Genomic DNA, 20090 nt, shown 5'->3' on the forward strand with positions numbered 1-20090 from the left:
CCTGTCACCCAGATACTGGCCACTGGCTGGCAGTGGGGCTCCGACTGCTTTCACATTATGTTTTGTCCTTTGCCACGTTCTTTGTTTCATCTAAGTTACTGTCTATAATGTTCTTATATTTCTGATTTATTTTTAATTTTTTAATTATCTTTATTTATTGGATAGAGGAAGCCAGAAATTGGGAAGGAAGGGGGAGATAGAGAGGTAAAGAGAGAGAGAGAGAGAGAGACCTGCAGACCTGCAGACCTGCTTCACCACTTGCAAAGCTTTTCCCTGGAGGTGGAGACCTGGGACCGAGGGCTTGAACCCAGGTCCTTGAACATGGTACCAAGTGCACTCAATCAGGTGTGCCACTACACAGCTCCTTATTCTTCTGTCCTTAGCCTCTCCTCTCATTTAGTTTTGGGTGAAAGCTTCCATGTTAAAAATAATCTTCTTTTAGGTTACACAATGTTGCCTCTAAGTTTATGATATTTTCTTTTTTACAACTATTATTCTCCTCAATAGTTAGCCCACTGGGATGTCAATACTTCAGCTTGATTATTTTCTCCCTAATGAGTTAATTAACATTAATGTAAAGACTTCTGGAGTTACGAGCACAGAGTTTTTCTAGTCAGTGACTGTGTAACATTGAATAAATTACTTAATCCCTCTCAATCTCAAGATTCAGTCAGTTAAATTAAAAAATAAAAAGAAAGAAACTCCCATCTTGCAAGACACTTACAAGAAATAAGTTAAATCCAAAATAATATAAATAAATGGCTCGGTACAAAGCAATAAAAATATTTTTAAAGATTATGGTTTTGAAGGCTCCTCATTCCTTATCTATTTTTGCTTCAACCTAGTGCAGTATTCTGTCTTATTCTGAGTTGCAGGCCCTGACTTGTGCATGCCTACTCTTTTTTCTAATTTTGAAACTTAGCATATGTATCCTATAACCCCACAGTGCCCAGTAAAATATTATTCTAGATTTGGCAAAAATGCATGTAACCCGAGTGCTAAATACTTAACAATGGAAGGCAGACAGTAGGGCTTATTACTAAATTGCTTTATTATGAGCACACCAAATTCAGTAAAATTATCCCCAAATTTATTGTTTTCAAACTGAGTTGCCAACTGCTTTAAACACAGCACACCTGAGCAAGTCAGAGCAACTCCTCTTTCTTTAGATCCTCAGCTTAGCCTCTGGGGAAAATGGCGCATCTGACTTTCCTCTTTGTACCCTTCAAGCCCTTTCACGTTTGTTTTATCTCTTTATTGGGGGAATAATGATTGACAAAATAGCTGTCTCCATGTCTGGTCTGTCTGCAGTTTCTTACCCCCCATCTCTCCCTGTTTCTGACGTGTTCTCTTCCTAGCTGTGGAAGAGTGAGGACTTGCATAGTCTCACACAGGGGAATTCCACTGAGCATGGATTTAAAGCCTGTGGTAGAACACCTCAGGGTACCAGAACTTACAGATCTTCCAGCGTGGCTTTGTGATAGTAGGCACCTATATTCATAAGGCACACTGTGCTCCGTAGTAAGCATCCATTCTATCTGTGGCACCAGGCTAAAATAGTCTACTGTTACCTTTGCCTTGGGTCACTTATCATACATTCTGTCTGTTAGTTAAGACTTGACTGAATGGGAGTCAGGTGGCAGCACAGCGGGTTAAGCGCAGGTGGCGCAAAGCACAAGGACCAGAGTAAGGATCCCAATTGGAGCCCCCGGCTCCCCACCTGCAGGGGAGTCACTTCACAGGCGGTGAAGAAGGTCTGCAGGTGTCTGTCTTTCTCTCCCATCTTCCCCTCCTCTCTCCATTTCTCTCTGTTTAGTCCAGATGGTTTTCCGGGGATTCCTGTGAAGGAAACACAAACAAATCTGCTCCCTGTGGTTAGCAGGACATCTAGTTCAAATTTTTATAGATATTAAAATAGGTTTAATGTAATTGGTGCCTTAGCCAACTGACTATTGGGGGGATGTGTCCCCCTTTTTCTTTAATTAGGCCTAGGTGTTTGGCGGGCCTTCTTAACAACCATTTGTCTTTGGGGGTTGTAAGGGATATCTGTGGTATGGGTGATATTATAAAAGGAAAAATCTTTAAATCATTGGCTGACAAAGGCTAGCCTTTAGTGGCAAAATGAGATACACCAGTTAAGTGTTGAAAAATATGTGAATGTTGTTAATTTACATAAGTTGTATATGGAGGAACTTCTTATAGTTCAATGCCTTACGCTGGGCGCCAAAATGTTGCAGAATGCCGGGCTAGCATTTTGGTTGTTTCTTCCTGTGCACATGCTCTCTGGGTTGGAGAGGACTCGACCGGAGCCAATATGGGCTGCTGCTTACTCAGCGATGGGAGAAAGACCAGGAACTCATGACAGAGCGGGAACGTACTGCAGTGCCTTTATTGATCAGAGATAGCGCCTTTATATGTATCTTTAACCGGAAGTGGCAAATGGGAAAAGGAAATGGCTAGGAGAGGGGGTGGAGAAAAGAGCACGAAGGTAGAAAGCTTCCATAGCAGCTGTTGTGAAGGTTTTAACCAGTGGGATTAGCCAATACCCTGCAGGCAGGGTGGGTCTCAGGCAAAACAATGATTATGTAAACAGACCACAGCATCAGCGATGAAGCAGGGGGGCTGGTGTAATGCCCAACATCTCCCCCTTTCCTTTTATCTAATGGCCATAATATCAGGAATGTGGTGCTCTTTGTGAAGCAGGGAGTCTGATAGGAGGAAGCACACCTTTGGGGTTCTACTGTCCCTCCTTGCTCAACCTCTCAGTAGAGAGAGAGACTAACAGGATTGGACATGCCCCTCAGGTTCAAGCCCTGCCAAACTCAACCACATACTCACAATTTCCTGACATCTCTCTCTTTCTAAATGGCCATATTTAAATGGGTGAATGTCTGTAAAAGACTCCATTTCTGTCAGAGGAATAGCAGTTAGAGGTGAACAGAAACCTATATCATGCAGGCATTTTTAAAAGAACTGGAAAAAGACATGGAGGGACAAGTAGAAGAGCAGCAAGAGCCAGTGTGTTGTCAAGGGGAGGCCTGGTGGGCAAAAAGGGGCGTTTCTTGACTCTAAAAGGTGTTTCCTGCCTCTGGGGGTGTTTCCTGCCTCTGGGGGCTTTTCTTGCCTCAAAGGGCATTTCCTGGGGACAGGGTCTGCAGGCGAGAGGGGCATTTCCTGCCTCTGAGGGCTGGACCTGCAGGCGGAGGGGTATGGTCTGCCAAGTGAAGGGACTATTTGGTGCTGTAGAGTCCTCAAGACAGCTGGCTGCAAAGTCCATGGACTGCTGAGGGTCAGTCTTTGAGAAACCCAGCAGCGTAAAGGGAAGCTGCTGTAAAGTTGTGTTAAGTGTCTAAGAGGTATACCAGTAAATCCGATAGAAGCGTCAGTCCAATGTCGACAACCAGGGGAAGAAATGCCAAGGGATGAAATGCTGCACGTCTATCTTGATGGGGAAGGACAGACACTGGATTCTACTTTCCTGTAGAGAGTGAGCTTGAACAGCCAAAACATGACAGGTGAAGCAGAAGCAAGAAGAGCGATGGGCGAGAGAAAGGCAGTAAGAAAGTTCTGTCCTTGGAGTCTGTGAATAAGGTTCTTTAGATCATGTCAGGTCACATCACTGGTTTCAGGGGTGGGGGTGGGGGTTGTAGTTGTGGGTGACATCAGAAGACAGGGGTCCAAATGGATTTCTGTATGGGCAGATGCTTCTTCATGTGAAGGCTTGACATAGCTGTAATCACTTACTTGTGACAAAAAAACTTGTAACAAATTAGAAGTTTACTATAATAGATAACTCGATGATTATAATTGGTTTAAGTACCTTTATAATTTTGAAAGTCCTTTCTAGTATAATTTTAAGGTTATTTAAACAATTTAAGTGCAATAAAATGTGGAAAGATAAATAGAAGAAGCATTGTTAGAAGCCTCAAGCATGAGAATCATTAGCATAGCCATTGTGTGATCCTTCACTCACCTGGTCGGTTCTACCTCTTTAATTGAGAAGGTATATGAGAGCTTAACATATCAGTAGTGTCTTTTCTACCTTTTGTTACATCCATTTAAGATGGAGACACACCCTAGGTGTGCGCAGAATCTTCAGACCAGATTTAATTAAAATATATTGATTTTTAACTAATTTTTACCTTAGAGTTTAAACAAACTCAGATTACTTAAAGAGTTAACACATGTTAGTGACAATTTTTTTTTTACCAGAGCACTGCTCAGCTCTGGCTTATGGTGGTGCAGGATATTGAACCTGGGACTTTGGAGCCTCAGACATGAGAGCTTCTTTGCATAACCATTATGCTATTTCCCCCACCCATACTCATACAGTTTTCAAGATTAAACATTTCACATTTACACCAAGATGTAAAAAAAAATCAAAAGAGGAAAAAAAATTAGGATTGTTTCCGGATGTCTCCAGAAATCATGGCTGCATCCAGCATTTTTTTTTTATAAAGTCAATTAAGTTTCAGAGTCCTCAGAGCAAAATAGGTCATACAAAAATTTAGTCATTCAACTCACTCACAAACAAAACACAACAGAAAGCAGAGGGGGCAGACAGCAAACTTAAGATATTCAGAGAGCATACCAAATAATATTGCATCCGCCAATCACAACCTAACCAACGCAATGATTGCTACCTCAACATGCTTCACCTCAGACTGTGTCCAGAGACTTCACGTGTGGAATGACAACCCTTCAGCTTCATTACTTGGGTGAGACCTTTCCTTTTATAGTACACTCTAATTTCATCTCAGGTGGTTCACCTTTTAACAAAGTCCCATAACCTAGATATACACCAGTTTCTGTGAAAGAGAGCTTATGTTCACACGTATCCATAAACTACTGCAAAATATATACCTGAAAGCAGAAGTACACTAGAGTTTTCAGTGAGTACCTCCCTAACACTTCCTCTCCACTATTCCAAGCTTGGGATCCATGGTTGCTCAACAATTTGTTTGGCTTCATATGTTAACTCTCTTTTCAATCACCAGGTTCCAGATGCCACCAGGATGCTGGCCAGGCTTCCCTGGATTGAAGACCCCACCAATGTGTCCTGGAGCTCCGCTTCCCCAGAGACACACCTTACTAGGGAAAGAGAGAGGCAGACTGGGAGTATGGACTGACCAGTCAACGCCCATGTTCAGCGGGAAAGCAATGACAGAAGCCAGACCTTCTACCTTCTGCAACCCCCAATGACCCTGGGTCCATGCTCCCAGAGGGCTAGAGAATGGGAAAGCTATCATGGGAGGGGGTGGGTTAAGGAGATTGGGTGGTGGGAATTGTGTGGAGTTGTACCCCTCCTACCTTATGGTTTTGTTCGTTAATCCTTTCTTAAATAAAAAAATTTTTAAAAAAGAATATATTTATAAACACATCATAACAAAAAAAAAACAGATATTCAGAGAGAATGAGAGGAGGGAGGGAGAGAGAAGCGGTAGGGAGGTTTTTTGGGGGGGGGCTCATTGAACCAGTTTTTTAGATCACACTATGTCATATTATAAGTCCCGGAGGACGTCCTACTCCAAAAAGGGCCTCAAAATCCCCGTTAGGCTGGTTCTGACTGTTCCTGCAGGATTGTTGCAGGCACCCATTCCCAAAATTGTCATCCCATAGAAGAAAGGAGGGTAGAACTAACCATGTGTCTCCAGTCTTGGGGACTGACAAGGTTCTGGAGAAGGCTCTAAAAGTTACAGTCATCCTTCTCCACGGGAGAGGGAGTCCAGGAAATCCCAGGGGGAAATCTCCACGCATCTCCCAAGCTCTACGATCGTGGTCATGAGGAACCAAGGTGTGGCCAAGAGCAAAATGTGCCAGAGATAGAAATCCTGTCTCATGAAAAAAGAGTAGAGGGTTTGGGAAACCTCTTCATAAGGAGGAAGGTAAACCATAGCGGAGCGGTCTCAGAAAAATAAGAAGGAAAAAAGGAATCACAGTGCCTTTGTAAAACATGAGGCTGCAGAGAGACAAGACGATATATTTATCTGGGGTGCCTTCTTACATCTGCCGCTTGTGTGGAGCCGGTGGCCCGTTTAGGTGCTAGAATACCAGGCTAGCATCAGCTAGCATCGCCAGAGAGAGAGATGAGGAACTTGTGGCAGAGCAGGAACACAATGCAATGCCTTTATTGATCAGAGACAACGCTTTTTATATCTTAGAAACCGGAACTGGCAAGTCAGAAAAGGAAATGGCTAGGAGAAGGGGTGGAGAAAAGAAAAGAGTGGGAAGGTAGAAAGCTTCCGTAGCAGCTGCTGCAAAGGTTCTAAGTAGTGAGATTAACCAATACCCTGCAGGCAGGGTGGATCTCAGGCAAAACAATGATGATGTAAATAGACCACAGCATCAGTCATGGAGCATGGGGGCTGGCATAATGCCCAACAGAAAGAAAGACAAAAGATTAGCAAAACAGCCTCTAAAAGGTTGTGAGAACCATGGAAATCATTTTGGGATGGGGGAGTTGCGACACAGAACTTTGGTAAGTGTGATGTGTTCCTATAATTTTTTTTCTTTTTTTTTTATTGGGGAAATAATGTTTTACATTCAACAGTAAATACAATAGTCTGTACATACATAACATTCCTCAGTTTCCCATATAACAATACAACCCCCACTAGGTCCTCTGTCATCATTCTTGGACCTGTATTCTCCTCACCACCCACCCCAGAGTCTTTTACTTTGGTGCCATACGCCAATTCCATTTCAGGTTCTACTTGTGTTTTTTTCTTCTTCTGATCTTGTTTTTCAATTTCTGCCTGAGAGTGAGATCATCCCATATTCATCCTGCTGTTTCTGACTTATTTCACTTAACATGAATTTTTCAAAGTCCATCCAAGATCGGCTGAAAATGGTGAAGTCACCATTTTTTACAGCTGAGTAGTATTCCATTGTGTATATAGACCACAACTTGCTCAGCCACTCATCTGTGGTTGGACACCTGGGTTGCTTCCAGGTCTTGGCTATTACAAACTGTGCTAAGAACATATGTGTACACAGATCTTTTCGGATGGATATGTTGGGTTCCTTAGATATATCCCCAGGAGAAGAATTGCAGGATCATAGGGTAGGTCCACTTCTAGCCTTCTGAGAGTTCTCCAGACTGCTCTCCACAGAGGTTGGACCAATTTACACTCCCACCAGCAGTGTAGGAGGGTTCCTTTGACCCCACACCCTCTCCAGAATTGGCTGCTGTTACCTTTTCTGATGTATGACATTCTCACAGGAGTGAAGTGGTATATCATTGTTGTCTTTATTTGCATTTCTCTGACAATCAGAGACTTGAAGCATTTTTTCATGTGTTTCTCTGCCTTTTGGATCTCTTCTGTGGTGAATATTCTGTACATGCCCTCCCCCCATTTTTGGATGGGGTTATTTGTTGTCTTGTTGTTGAGTTTGGCAAGCTCTTTATATATGTTGATTATTAAACTCTTGTCTGATGTATGGCATTTAGAGATCTTCTCCCATTCTGTGAGGGGTCTCTTGGTTTGGGTAGTGGTTTCTTTTGCTGTGAAGAAGCATTTTTATATGATGTAGTACCATAGGTTTATACTTTCCTTAGTCTTCTTTGTAATTGGATTTGTTTCATTGAAGATGTCTTTAAAATGTATGCGGAAAAGAGTTCTGCCAGTATTTTCCTCTAAGTATCTGATAGTTTCTGGTCTAACATCCAAGTCCTTGATCCACTTGGAATTTACTTTTGTATTTGGTGAAATATAGTGGTTCACTTTCATTCTTCTGCATGTTTCAACCCATTTTTCCCAACACCATTTGTTGAAGAGACTCTGCTTTCCCCATTGAATAGTCTGGGCCCCTTTGTCAAAGATGAGATGTCCATAGGTGTGGAGTATCCCTATAATTTTATAACCATGTAAACTATTATTAAATAAGCAAGGGCTCTTCACTACAAAGGACATTCTCAGAGCTGTGTCCAGTAGAGCAGAACAAGGCAACATAGGGCAAGGGGAAAGACCCTAACTTGCTTGAACAAAGTCATTGTCCCTTTGCTGTGAATGAGAGAAATGTTCTGTTCTGTTAGCTCTGATCTAGTCTATACAATTCTCACAGTGAGCCTGATACTTTTGCTCATGTAGAGGCAAAGAAATGCAAATCTGTGGATAATGACTGCATTTATCCTTTTGTTTTCTAGGCTCATCACCAGTCATGAGAGTGAAATGATCATGTCAATCGTGTTATTAATCTCTAATTAGTAAATGAAAAAAGTATTTGTATATCCATAAGGCAATCTTCTCATTTCTTGCATTTTCAGACAGATATCCAGAATTAGTGAAACCTTAGAGAGGATTAAACCTGACATCAAAATAGAGGCCATTACATAAGCTAACCAATAATTATCGTTTCTTTGGAACAATAGTCTTGACAATGCTCCATCCCTGACACACCTGTGACTTGTCAGAACACACCAGGGAGTCCCCTATTCTAGCCAGCTAGCCAGCCCCAGCTACAGCCTCTGGTCTCTAAGCCCTTTCCTGAAGTCACATGTCCTATCCCATTCCTCCCCTCTCCCATCATTACTTCCACTGAGAGGTTCACTCCCTGGTCTCTAAAATTACTGGAGAGCCCCGGAGACCAGAAGAAGAAGAACTAAGTAATGTCCCTGATGTTAAAGAAGGGTAACCCAAGTGCAGTCAAGTCATACACCCGAGTTGTTAGTGTTCTGTTACACTTATACTCAAAGGCTTCATTGGTTCTAATGTAAACATCACCATCTTCAGATTCATGACTTCCTTGCTTTACTTTCTTTTGCTAAATCATCACTATAATAACTAAGAAAGGAAGACAGAGTCAGTTGTCTTCATAAACTTACTAATTAGCTGACAGAACCAAGAAGTGAAGTCAGGATGTTGTGCCTGTCTGTATAACACAACCTCTAGTTTCCTCTAGTATTAACCTTTTAAGTTAAAGCAAATTATAATAAAACAGAAAACACATAAAAAAGGAGCTCGGGAATAAAGTCCCTTAGATTACAGATGCACAGAAGGAAAATTTTTTTCATTTTTTGAGTGACCAAATGTATTTACTATAGACTATTTACTATATGTTGGTTTGACAATAAGGATTATAGTTATAGATTTGACTAAATTACACATATACAATTCCCTACATAGTTAAAACTATGGGACAGGAAATGACTGCATAATACGTCATTAAGTCCTTTGGTGAGGTCTAGGTCTTCACACTAGTAGATCAGATCAGATTTCTCTGAAAATGGAGAAGGGACTTGTGAAGGTATTTTCTTCCTCCACATGCAGGAATACTGAAAAATACTGTCCAGTGGCAACCTAAATGAACCTATCAAGTTCCAGCCTCACAAAGATGTGTCAAGTTACTCAATGCCATGAGAATTTTTTTAACCTCTAAGCAGGAATGGAGGGAACTACTATTACACGGAAGAAAGGGGAAAAGTATGTCAGATTAGCTGCACAGGTAAGACCCCCTTGAGGTGTCCGTATGTCACCTTGGAGTTGGGGAATGTTAAATGAAACGACTCATGTGAATGGTGTTACTATAAACTGTAGTGTTATGTTAACTGTAAATGACATTTGATCAGCAGAGCTGGTGACTACAATAAAACCAATTAAATAAGCCAAATCAAAAAGATAAAAAAACGAAACCAATCATTGTTCATATGAATTAAAAAAATGTTCAAAGATAAATATGTCCTACAAACTGACTTAAAGGCTATGTCCACACTATATATCTAAGTTGATGTGAATGGCATTGATTGGATCGAAATTTCTTCTCTCTTGGATTTTATGAAAGCCATTCAGAATGAGCTAGGTTGAGAACACGACCAATTCTATGTTCTGAGTCCATCTGTTGGCAAAAATATAATGCAAACAGCTTTATAAGTGCTATTTTCAATGAAATATCACAGAACAGCTTGTCCCAATGATATTTCTAAAGCTTGCCTGCAAACCGCCTACTGGTACACCCAGCTGAAAGAGAAGGGGAAAGAGGAAGCAATCCACACAGACAAATGACAGGAATGGAGAGAAAGAGCAAAGGATAAAGAAAGACTAGCAAGTGGAATGTGAGAGCTGGAGGCAAACGAGGAGCAATAGGACATGCAGCATCAGGCTGGCAAAATCAGTTAGAAGCCACAAGTAACAAGAAAGTTAAAGAAAATGTACTTAAAAAGCTGAAATTAGAGGGCAGAGAAATAATCACCAATAACATAGCATGTCCACAGAAATGATAAGAGGAAAAAAAAACACATAACAACTCAATAACTATAATATAATAGTTAAAATGCGAGAAAAAGACATAATATAGTCACTTCTCCACGTTGCAGTTATTTTTTATATAATATACAAACAAATTTGTCTAAAAGTGAGTGATAAAGATTTCAATGTTGACTGTCAGCTTCAAGGGAATGAAATATCCTCTTCCAACTTTCTTCCTTTAACTAAAAACCCTTTTCATGTCGTAAAAATGTCCAGGTACATCTAAGTGGTATGTGGACACCGACTCAAAACCTGAGCAGAATACAGTGCAGATGACATCACACAAGGCACTTACCTGGGGGCGAATGACTTTGACAATATTCTTGAGGGCAGTGTCTGGGGATGGAGGTGAGCAGTCAGGTGTTGGGCCTGTAGAGCTGTTTCTATGGTTACTAGTTCCAGGAGCAGTAATTGCTACCTCAGAGGCATTCTCTGTGAATAAAAATAGAAATACCATGAGCCTAATCACTCAGTTTACCTTTTAAGAGATGAAATTAATGAACACAAATTGAAATTTCAACTTAAAACTTGTATCAGTTACAAGATCATAATTAGGAGTATGCTCAGCGGGATATGTTAAAGATAATTTTTGTCTAATGTTTTGTGTTCTTTTAGAAAGGTAAGTATGACCCCCTACAGTATTGTGCATAGAATGAAGAGGAGTATTACTTCACAATCACAGAACACCCTGGAAAGCTGTCAAAACCACAGATCTATTATGTGAATAACTAAAACCTTACTTAAACTAAAAAGAATATACTTAGATACTTATTTATCCATAATATTTCAAGTGGCTACAGATCCTTAATTGGGTAGATGTGCCATATCTCATTGACTCATAAAACCCAACCTTAAGCCTCTTCAAAGCCACTTCTCCCAGGAATTCCTCAAACCATCTTATAAGCTTTCCAATAAATCAACCTTGATGAAAAACTGACATGTACACAATATGGTTTTATAATGTAGAGAAATATAAAAGCTATCATGCCAGAAAAATATACCCTCTTATATAATTAAAACTAAGTGAATTAGATTTCATATCTAAATGAAACTCCTATGCTCAGTATTATGAGGAAGGGGAATAAAAACCATGATTTGAAAAAACTGTAACATAGCTTTCCTATTCTTTAACCCTCTGGAAGTATGGACCCAAGGTTATTGTGGGAGGCAAAAGGCGGAAGGTCTGGCTTCTGTAATTGCTTCCCCATTGAACAGATTGATCCATACTCCCAGCCTCTCTCTTTCCCTAGTGGGAAAGGGCTCTGGGGAAGCAGAGTTCCAAGGCACATTGGTGGGGTTGTCTGTCCAGGGAAGTTTGGTCACATCCTGCTAGCATCTGGGAACCTGGTGGCTGCAAAGAGAGTTAAGATACAAAGCCAAACAAATTGTTGAACAATCATGGACCTAAAGGCTGGAATAGTGCAGATGAAGTGTTGGGGGGGGGGTCCTCCATTTTACAGATAGCTAGTAGGCATATTTTAGTTATATTTCAAAGAGCCTGTAGCTATACTAGTGGTTTTTGTTTGTCTGTTTGTTTTTGCCTGAGTCTGAAATCTGATATGCAGGTGGATCCATGTTATTGTCTGGGGAGATGATTTCATGGCTGGAAAAAGGACCAGAAAGCTGGATCAGGGAAGAGAGTAGCTCCCTAATACGGGAAAGGGGTAAATATTGTTGACTGTAAATTTCATCGATTTGATGTAATCTGGTTCCCATAATTAGCTTAGGAGCCTGTGTGACCTCTGCATCTCTGTAGGTCTGAGCTCACACTCTGTGGTCATGAGTAGGAACATTCTATGTTGCCCCAGTATCAACCCATCTTCCTCAGGTGTAGCATAGAGTATGTTGTCCAGCCTCCCTTTGGAGGATGGAACATTATCTACCATTGTTGACCTAAGTTGAGGGCAAGGTCCTATGGGGGCCCAGAAAGGGGTCTATTGTGTTGTTCCTGATAGAAATGACCAGTAACAATGGAGAGAGGGATCTTTTTGAATTCTAGGCTCATCATGTCTGTTTGGGAATCTCAGGACTCCCCAATTAGGGTCCCAGCTGGTGGATTGGCCTAATAGTGACTGAAGAGTCATCGTTAAAGTATGCCAGTTTCTTGCTCTTATTCAGCTTTTGCAGTCCTTGCTTTGATAAGGTTAGCTTTGGAGTGAGTGAGAGAACTGTAATAGGAAGTAGGTTACGAGGGTATCTAAGTGGATGCTATTTTATTATGAACTTGATACTGACTCACTATAGACTATTGTGTATTTTGATTTCAGGTATATATTTTGCCCTAATTTATGGATACATGTAAACATATGCCCTATATAATGGGACCTGGCCTATATCTATATTTTGGGACTTTGTTAGGAAGTGAACCTCCTGGAATGGAATTAGAGACTACCATGAAAGGAAAGGTCTCACCCGAGTGATGAGGGTGAAGGGTTGACATTCCATGCTATCAGGGGAGGGGATGGGATACGGAGGTCTGGTGGTGGGAATTATGTGAAGTTGTACCCCTCTTATCCTATGCTTTTGTCAATGTTTACTTTTTATAAATAAAAAATTTTTTAAAACTGTAACATAAATGACACTATTTTCTTATATTTATATCAGAACAAAATAACATCAAATATGAACTTGGATGAAGTTTAAAATACTTGGGAATGCATGAAAAATAGTCTCTGTATAACTACTACTAGTTCAATGAAAAGTATTATTTAATGACATTTTTACTTTCCTTTAAAGTCTTGTATAAAAACTATTTCAAATTAAAGTCAGCAAAAAGAAAAAAATCCCTATTGTGTTCTTAATTAGTTTTTTAAGGAACTCAATTAATAACCAAGATGACTGAAGATGAGCTGGGTGGAGGAAGGAAGGAGCCTTTTATTTAGGTGCCAGCCAGGAGCTCAGATCACTCTGCTAACTCTGGTCCTGAGCAAAGGGACGGTACAGGCTTCTATGGGGAGCAGGCTTGAGAGCGAAGGCGTCATCACAGAAGGAGAGGCCGCAGGTTAAAAGGTGGGACTTGGACCCACTGCTCAGGGTCTGGCTGCTACTATTATCTTTCCTGCAGAGCTGTGTCTGGGGAGGTTTAGCCTCAGCCTAAGCTACACCACTGGGGGGGGGTGCCTTTTAGGAATCAGAAGCTGCCAGGATTAGAGCAGCCGCCTTATCAGTCAAAGCTCAGTCTGACCGTCATCGCCTCTACTCAGAATCACTTGCTCACCCAGGGAAGGCCGGCCTGCACTAGCCACCTGCACTCTCTCAGACTTTCTACACATCCTCAACACTTTATTATATTTTCAGTCCTTCTGTCCTGTGTTGAGGCCTACTTACAGATGCATCACAACCAGATTATAAGCACATAGTATAAGCATCCCCGGGGGCTAAAATTTAGAGAGTTCCTATCAAGTTCTCAATAATTGCCTATCCTAGACAGCTGGGTACAGAATAGACACAGTTCTTTGTGGATGAACAGTCTTCTCTGTCTCAAGCCTGTAATTACAATTCCAGGTTAAAAAAAATCAACTTTCAAATTTGTGAACGTGGCTCTTGTTCATTCACAGTGAGAGGATGAAGACTTCTTACCACACAGAAATACAACAGAGGGCCCTCTGCACTTATGCACAGAACTTTAACAAGTACACCCTATCTCTCAGCTGGTCCTTTCCTGCCAGTCCATCCTCAGTGCACAAGACAAGGTGAGGAACAGGGAGATGGCCGCCACGCCACTTCTCTGCCCCACCAGCCCCCTTGCCTGCTTGTGAGACTGTGGAAGCCAGATTTTCTCTCCACATCGCCCTCTCCCCTCTTCATCTCCCAAATCCCCCACCTCCTCCTCTTCCTCCTCCATCACCTCGTCCTCACCTCCTCCTCCTCTGACTCCTCCTTTAAGTCCTTCTGATCCTCAGATTTCAGTTTCCACCCCCCACATACCTGCACTTCTCTGTTTCACCCACTGTTCACATTAACCCAACAAGACTGGTCTCAAAGAGTTTTCCTGGGCACTGTTATGAAGAGAGACACCAGGCAGAAGGCTGCTCTGATGACCCCATGCTTCCCCTCTCTACTGTACCACGTGGTGAGTGAATGAGGAAGAGTGTAGCCCTCAGCTTTCCATGTACTGAGCGACCTCAGAAGAGCTGCAGATGAGCCTGGGTTCAAAGTCCGTCTGCTTGAGGTGGTGCTGCTGCACAGATGAACATGGGTAAAAAGGGTGTGTGTTGGCCGGGCAGTGGCACACTGGCTTATGCGTACAGAGTGCGAAACCAAGGACCTGCTCAGGGACCACAGTTCGAGCCCTGACTGCTCACTCACTCATCAAACAATCAGTGACACATTTACTAGCTGTAATGACGGGCGGTGCAGACTCAGAGCTCAGTTTCTCGGGACCGCTTTGAACGGAAAGGGTAAAGCTGAAAGAGTCCCTACTCCCATGGAATCCTCTCCCCACAGGAGTAACTGGCCTGATACGAGGTGATCTAGTCTAACACCCAAGGCCTGACAGTATATCCTGGTGCTGCCGTTGCTTGTTTCACAGGTCAAATCAAAACCATGATCTCTAGTAAGGGCTGGCTACCTGCCCTCAGGCAGCAGGCCCGCACAATTAATTCTTATTCCCTATGAGGACCTTCAAATAGGTCCCTACGGCCAACAAAGGGTTTGAAGAACTGATACTTCAGGGCCACAAAGATTTCTAAGAGACTGTCCTGACTGCCAAGGTTAAAGGGAGGCCAGTTACCGGGTTGCTTGGGGACTCGGGCTGACGTCAGTGTAACTGCCTCCAAAGATAGGCCCAAGCAATCAAAACTCACTTCTGCTACCCTCACCCTGTCAGGGGTGGGAGGAACAAAGTCCCCAAAGCAGAGCAGAAATTTTCTTGCTTACACAGGGCCTGTGGGACAGGTGCCTTGACAAATCCTTATTTATTAGACCTTCCAGTTTCTCCACAGGGACGAGGTTCATTCGAGTAGTGGAAAATCTATTTATGTATTTAGCCAAATTCACTATAGAGGCCACTGGAAGGGAGAAGCTAACAAAGACTACTTAGCTGCTAGTGACCATACCAGGCCTTCACAACATCCCTGGACACTCCAATCTTCTCTATGCAAGAACTCTAGTGAGTGGAGGTTGTTGCAAGACCCAAGACATGTTATCACGAATGTCACCTATGGGTGCCTTGCAACCAGGACTCCCAAATCCTGCTCTTAATTCTTCAAAATTATAATTTAATTATCATTTAATTGTTACAGATCTTAAAGATTCTGTCCTTTTACTATTCCACTCCACCCAGAGAATAAAGAAAAACTTGCCTTTTCTTTGCCTGTTCTGAATCCACCCAAGCCTCGCCAGAGGATTCAATAGTGTCTTACCACAAGGAGTGGAAAAAAAGTCCTAGCACTTGCCAACATTATGTTGATTTAGTACTTAAACTTATCCCATACTCTTTTCATACAAGGTGATAAAGCTCTAGTTAAACATTTTACTATCATTCTGAAACAGGCAGGAGCTGTGATTCCTTCATGTCCAAACTGCCAAGCTATCACTCATAACTCTTCCCCCTCTATGGGTGTTAATCCCAGAGATCTTGCTAGCAATGAATTGCAACAAATGGATGTCACACATATCCCTTATTGTGGTAAATTAAAATTTGTACATATCTCTATAGATGTCTGTTCAGGCTTCATGCACAGGAGAAAAGACTGTTGGTATTCGCTAACACCTTCTCTCTGCTTTTGCTGTGAAAGGCACTCCTCACAAGACTAAGACTGATGCTACACCTGCTTATGTCTCCAAGACTGTGGCTCAGTCCTTTTCCCAATGGAGTATCAGATATGCTAGTGGTATACTGTGCAGCCCCACTGAGCAAGCAATCGTAGAACGCTGAGACTCACTTTCAAAAGGACAACTTCTTACACAGAAACAGGGTAATATGCATATGGCCTGGCCTGTCCAGGAACAAACATACAGAGCCCTACAGACTTCAGACTTTTCAAATTGCAGTTCTTCCAATCAGACACTCAGCTGCTGAGCATCACTTTCTCCCACAGGATCATTCACTACCAAAGTCAAAGGTCCTCTACAAGGACCCTTCATAAGGAGACAGCTGGGTAGGCCCTCACACGCATAGAGGTTGTGCCTCTGTCCTTTCTCCAGCAGGACCACTGTGGCTGCCAGCTAGAGCAGTGAAGCCTTTCCATGAGTTGGCCACAGGCAAACCCCAGTCCCACTCCAGAGCTATCTCTCATGAAGATTCAGCCTCCCTTCAAGCAGGGGAGCTAACGTCTGCCAAAGAAAACAGCCTCGACCTCGAGGCAGACAGTGGCCCCTGCTACCTCAGACCTAACATCTGTTCCCATCACTTGGGGTGCCGGGCTAGCGTGAGGGTGTTTCTTCCCAGGCACATGCTCTCTGGGTAGGAGAGAACTCGACCGGAGCCAAACTGGGCTGCTTCTTACTCAGCGACGCGGGAGAAAGACCAGGAACTCGTGGTGGAGTGGGAATGTAATGTGTCTTTATTGATCAGAGACAACACTTTTATATATTTTGAAACAGAAGTGGCAAGTCAGAAAAGGAAATGGCTAGGAGAGTGGATGGAGAAAAGGAAAGAGTGGGAAGGTAGAAAGCTTCCATAGCAACTATTGCGAAGGTTTTGACAGGTGGGATTAACTAATACCCTGCAGGCAGGGCAGGTCTCAGGAAAAGCAATGATCATGTAAATAGACCATAGTAGAGCAGGGGGTGGGTGGGGGGGGAACTGGCTTAAGGCCTGACATTGGGGATATGAAACAATTGACTGAGAAGGCCACAATGCTGCTAGAGGGAGGTCTTTGACTCCTGCAACCTGTTCACCAGAGCATGGGAGCAGAAGCCCCGGCTGCCGCTGTCCAACACCCTGGATATGCCACGATCTCCACTCAAGAACCACGCCCTGGCCATGCAGAAGACTGGCCTGCTCATTGTACCCATAAGGACTCTCTCTATGAATCTCTGTCCATGTTTATATTAAGAGGATGGGGAAGATGTTAAAGGTTTTCCGGTCCCAGATTTCCTGGTACCTGTTACTGGAAAACATGCTGGTTGTTACGTTTGCATCCCTGTCTGCAAAATACACTGTCTACCAGGTACATTCTTTGAACTAATATATACCATGAGGCCTGTATCTTAGGCTCTGTGCCATTACCACAGAATCCTGCTCTAAGGAGAAGTCTGGATATTTCAAAGACTCCTGCCCACAAGTGGTAGAGGGTTGGATGGCTACATGGGATCTCAGGTCTGGCTGCTGCCCTACGTGTCTGTAGATGTGAGTGGGACACCTGGAATCAACTCAGTATCTTAATGCCATCGAAAGCATGTACCTGACATAGTGACATTTAGGCAAAGACAGTTTTAGCACCCTTACCCTGATGTTTTCTCCCTTAGAAATGTTTTCTGATCTTTGTCTGTGTGATGGGTAAGCACTTGGCGTTTTGTCTGGACAATGCCATGTGATGCATAAGTTTGACAGATAAATACTTCTTGAAGCTCAGGAGAGGGGGCAAACTTGACACTGTCCTAACTGGGATGCCATATGTGTGTTCTCAACTGCTCTCTTCTGATCAATTGTGTGGTGGCTGACTGTGGTTACTTTCTTTCCACCCTGTGCCCCATCTAATCTCAGGGCCCTGGCAACTGGCTAAGGTTCTCTCCTCCTGTACATCCCCATAAAGTCTCCGCAATGTCCAAAGGCTGGAGGGTAGTCCATCAGGCAGGGTGCATGCATTGTCCTGAGCATGATCCAAGGTTAAACTCTGTCATCACATGGGAGATGGTATGTTAACAGAGAAAACTTCAGTGCTATGGTCTCTCTCCCTCTCTCTATTTCTGTCACTCAATCTGAATGAAACTGACCTAGAGCTCATTCTTGACTTAGGTTTAAGAGAGAAGGCAGAAATTGAATTCATATCTCAAGAACAGGTAGGGTTCTGAAAGACAGGCGTTCATTGGGTTGGTCTTCTGAGTAGAAGAGAATAGTAAGAATAAACATTGAGACAGATAAAACATCAGTCAGCAATACCAATAAGACTCCCTAATAATCTCCAATTGTCCTTTCCTTTTCATTATAAAACGATACATCTAAAAACATATGTTTGGGGGCAGCTATGAGTCAGGTACTATGCTGTGGTCTTGGGTTACAGTCACAGCGACCCCTAGTGTCAGCAAACCAGTTTGCTTGGATTGGGTAGTGCTCTGGCATGTGCATGGAACAGATGAGAGTCCAACCCCCACTCCACTGAAGAAACAATCTTTGCTGGGGTCTTTCACCCTTTCTCTCTATGTCTATGTCTCTGTCTTTATGTAAAAAAAATAAAATAACTCAAAAGGATCTCCAGGCAGGATTTGTGGGGCAGTGGCAAAGAGGTGGCACATGGGGATTCTTAGAGCACTGAAAATAGCTCTTCTATTTTCTATTTTCTCTCAGATAAAGTAATGGCAGATTCATACCATTATAAATCTGGACAAAGATACAGCTCACTAATAACTCCTAATATAAACTATGGGATTTTTTGTGATAATTATGAGTGAATCGAGGTTCTTGACTGTAGCAAATGCATCAATCAGGTGGGTGGCCATAACAGGGCAGGAGGCCGTGCTTCTGGCGTGAGTCTAACAGGGGAGCTATGAGAACCCTCTATACCTTCCTTTTGAGTTACTTTTTATTTATTTATTTGTATCAGAGCACTGCTCAGCTATGGTTTACAGTGGTGCCGGAGATTGAACCTGGGACTCTGATGTCTCAAGCAAGAAAGTTTTTTTGCATAATCATTATATTATTTCTCCCACCCTATGAATTTAGAATGTCTCTAAGAACACAAAGTAAATAACTATTTACTTTAAGAAGTAAACAGATAAAGATGGCATCACACATGCACACAAATTATAATATCATATAACTTAAGAATTAAGAACAGATAAATAAAGTAGGATGGAAACTGGGGGAGGCATACTTGGGCCATGGCTGGAAAAAAAGATAACTGTGAAAGGCTGCCAGGATAGCCTGGGGGTGCTTCTTCCCGAGCTAGTGCTCTCTGGGTTGGACAGAACTCAACTGGAGCCGATCTAGGCTGCTGCATGGGAGAGGGATCAGGAACTCGTGCCTCACTAACTTTGCAGGAGATACACTCTGGAACCCTCAGAGCCGGAAAGCAATTTCCAAGTGTCTTTAATCAGAAGAGCAGCTGTTTTTATACTCTCCAAGTAGGGTGGAAACAGGATGTGACATAGGGAGGGTGGAGCGAAAAGTGACTGGTGGAAGATCAGGGTGTGACAAGGAGAGGATCAGGGTGTGAAAAGGAGAGGGGGCGGAGCAGGTGAGAATTTTACCACTAAACCACTAATGCCCTGGAGGGAGTGTGGTGCTTTATGTAAATGTAAAAGTGATTTATGTAAATAGACTGCTTTGAATGCGATCAAACCAATCCCTATATAGGCATACCGGTGCTTGGTTAAGCAGAAGCCAGGGGAGCTGGCATACTATTCAACATCTCCCCCTTTCTTTTTAACTAATGGCCATAGTATCAGGAATGCGGGACACTTTGTGAGGCAGGGAGACTGATAAGAGGCACACCTTTTGGGGTTCTACTGTCCCTCCTTGCTCAACCTCTCCGTGGAGAGAGAGACTAACAGGATTGACACACCCCTCAGGCTCAAGCCCTTCCAAGCTCAACCATATCCTCACAATTCCCCAACATCTTCCTCTTACTTAATGGCCATATATAACTGGGTCAATGTCTGTAAAAGGCTTCATCTCTGTCAGGGGAATAGCAGTGTAGGGATGAACAGAAACCTGTTGGGAAGAAAGCAGAATGATAGCGT

At 42.7% G+C, this 20090-nt stretch overlaps 1 protein-coding gene across 15 annotated transcripts in view; it reads right to left on the reverse strand.

The window, feature by feature from the left end:
- The window catches only part of ANKS1B (ankyrin repeat and sterile alpha motif domain containing 1B), a 1227618-nt gene that overhangs the window by 790921 nt on the left and 416607 nt on the right, over positions 1-20090 (reverse strand). For all 15 annotated transcript variants that reach the window (XR_009550898.1, XM_060195606.1, XM_060195613.1 and 12 more), the window contains one exon: positions 10540-10676. Coding sequence is in view for 14 of the 15 variants with exons in the window: in XM_060195606.1 (XP_060051589.1) it covers positions 10540-10676 (137 nt within the window). In the remaining variant the exon portion in view is untranslated. The remainder of the gene's footprint in view (positions 1-10539; positions 10677-20090) is intronic.

Source organism: Erinaceus europaeus, chromosome 7 (assembly GCF_950295315.1).
Source record: "Erinaceus europaeus chromosome 7, mEriEur2.1, whole genome shotgun sequence".
Taxonomy (NCBI): domain Eukaryota; kingdom Metazoa; phylum Chordata; class Mammalia; order Eulipotyphla; family Erinaceidae; genus Erinaceus; species Erinaceus europaeus.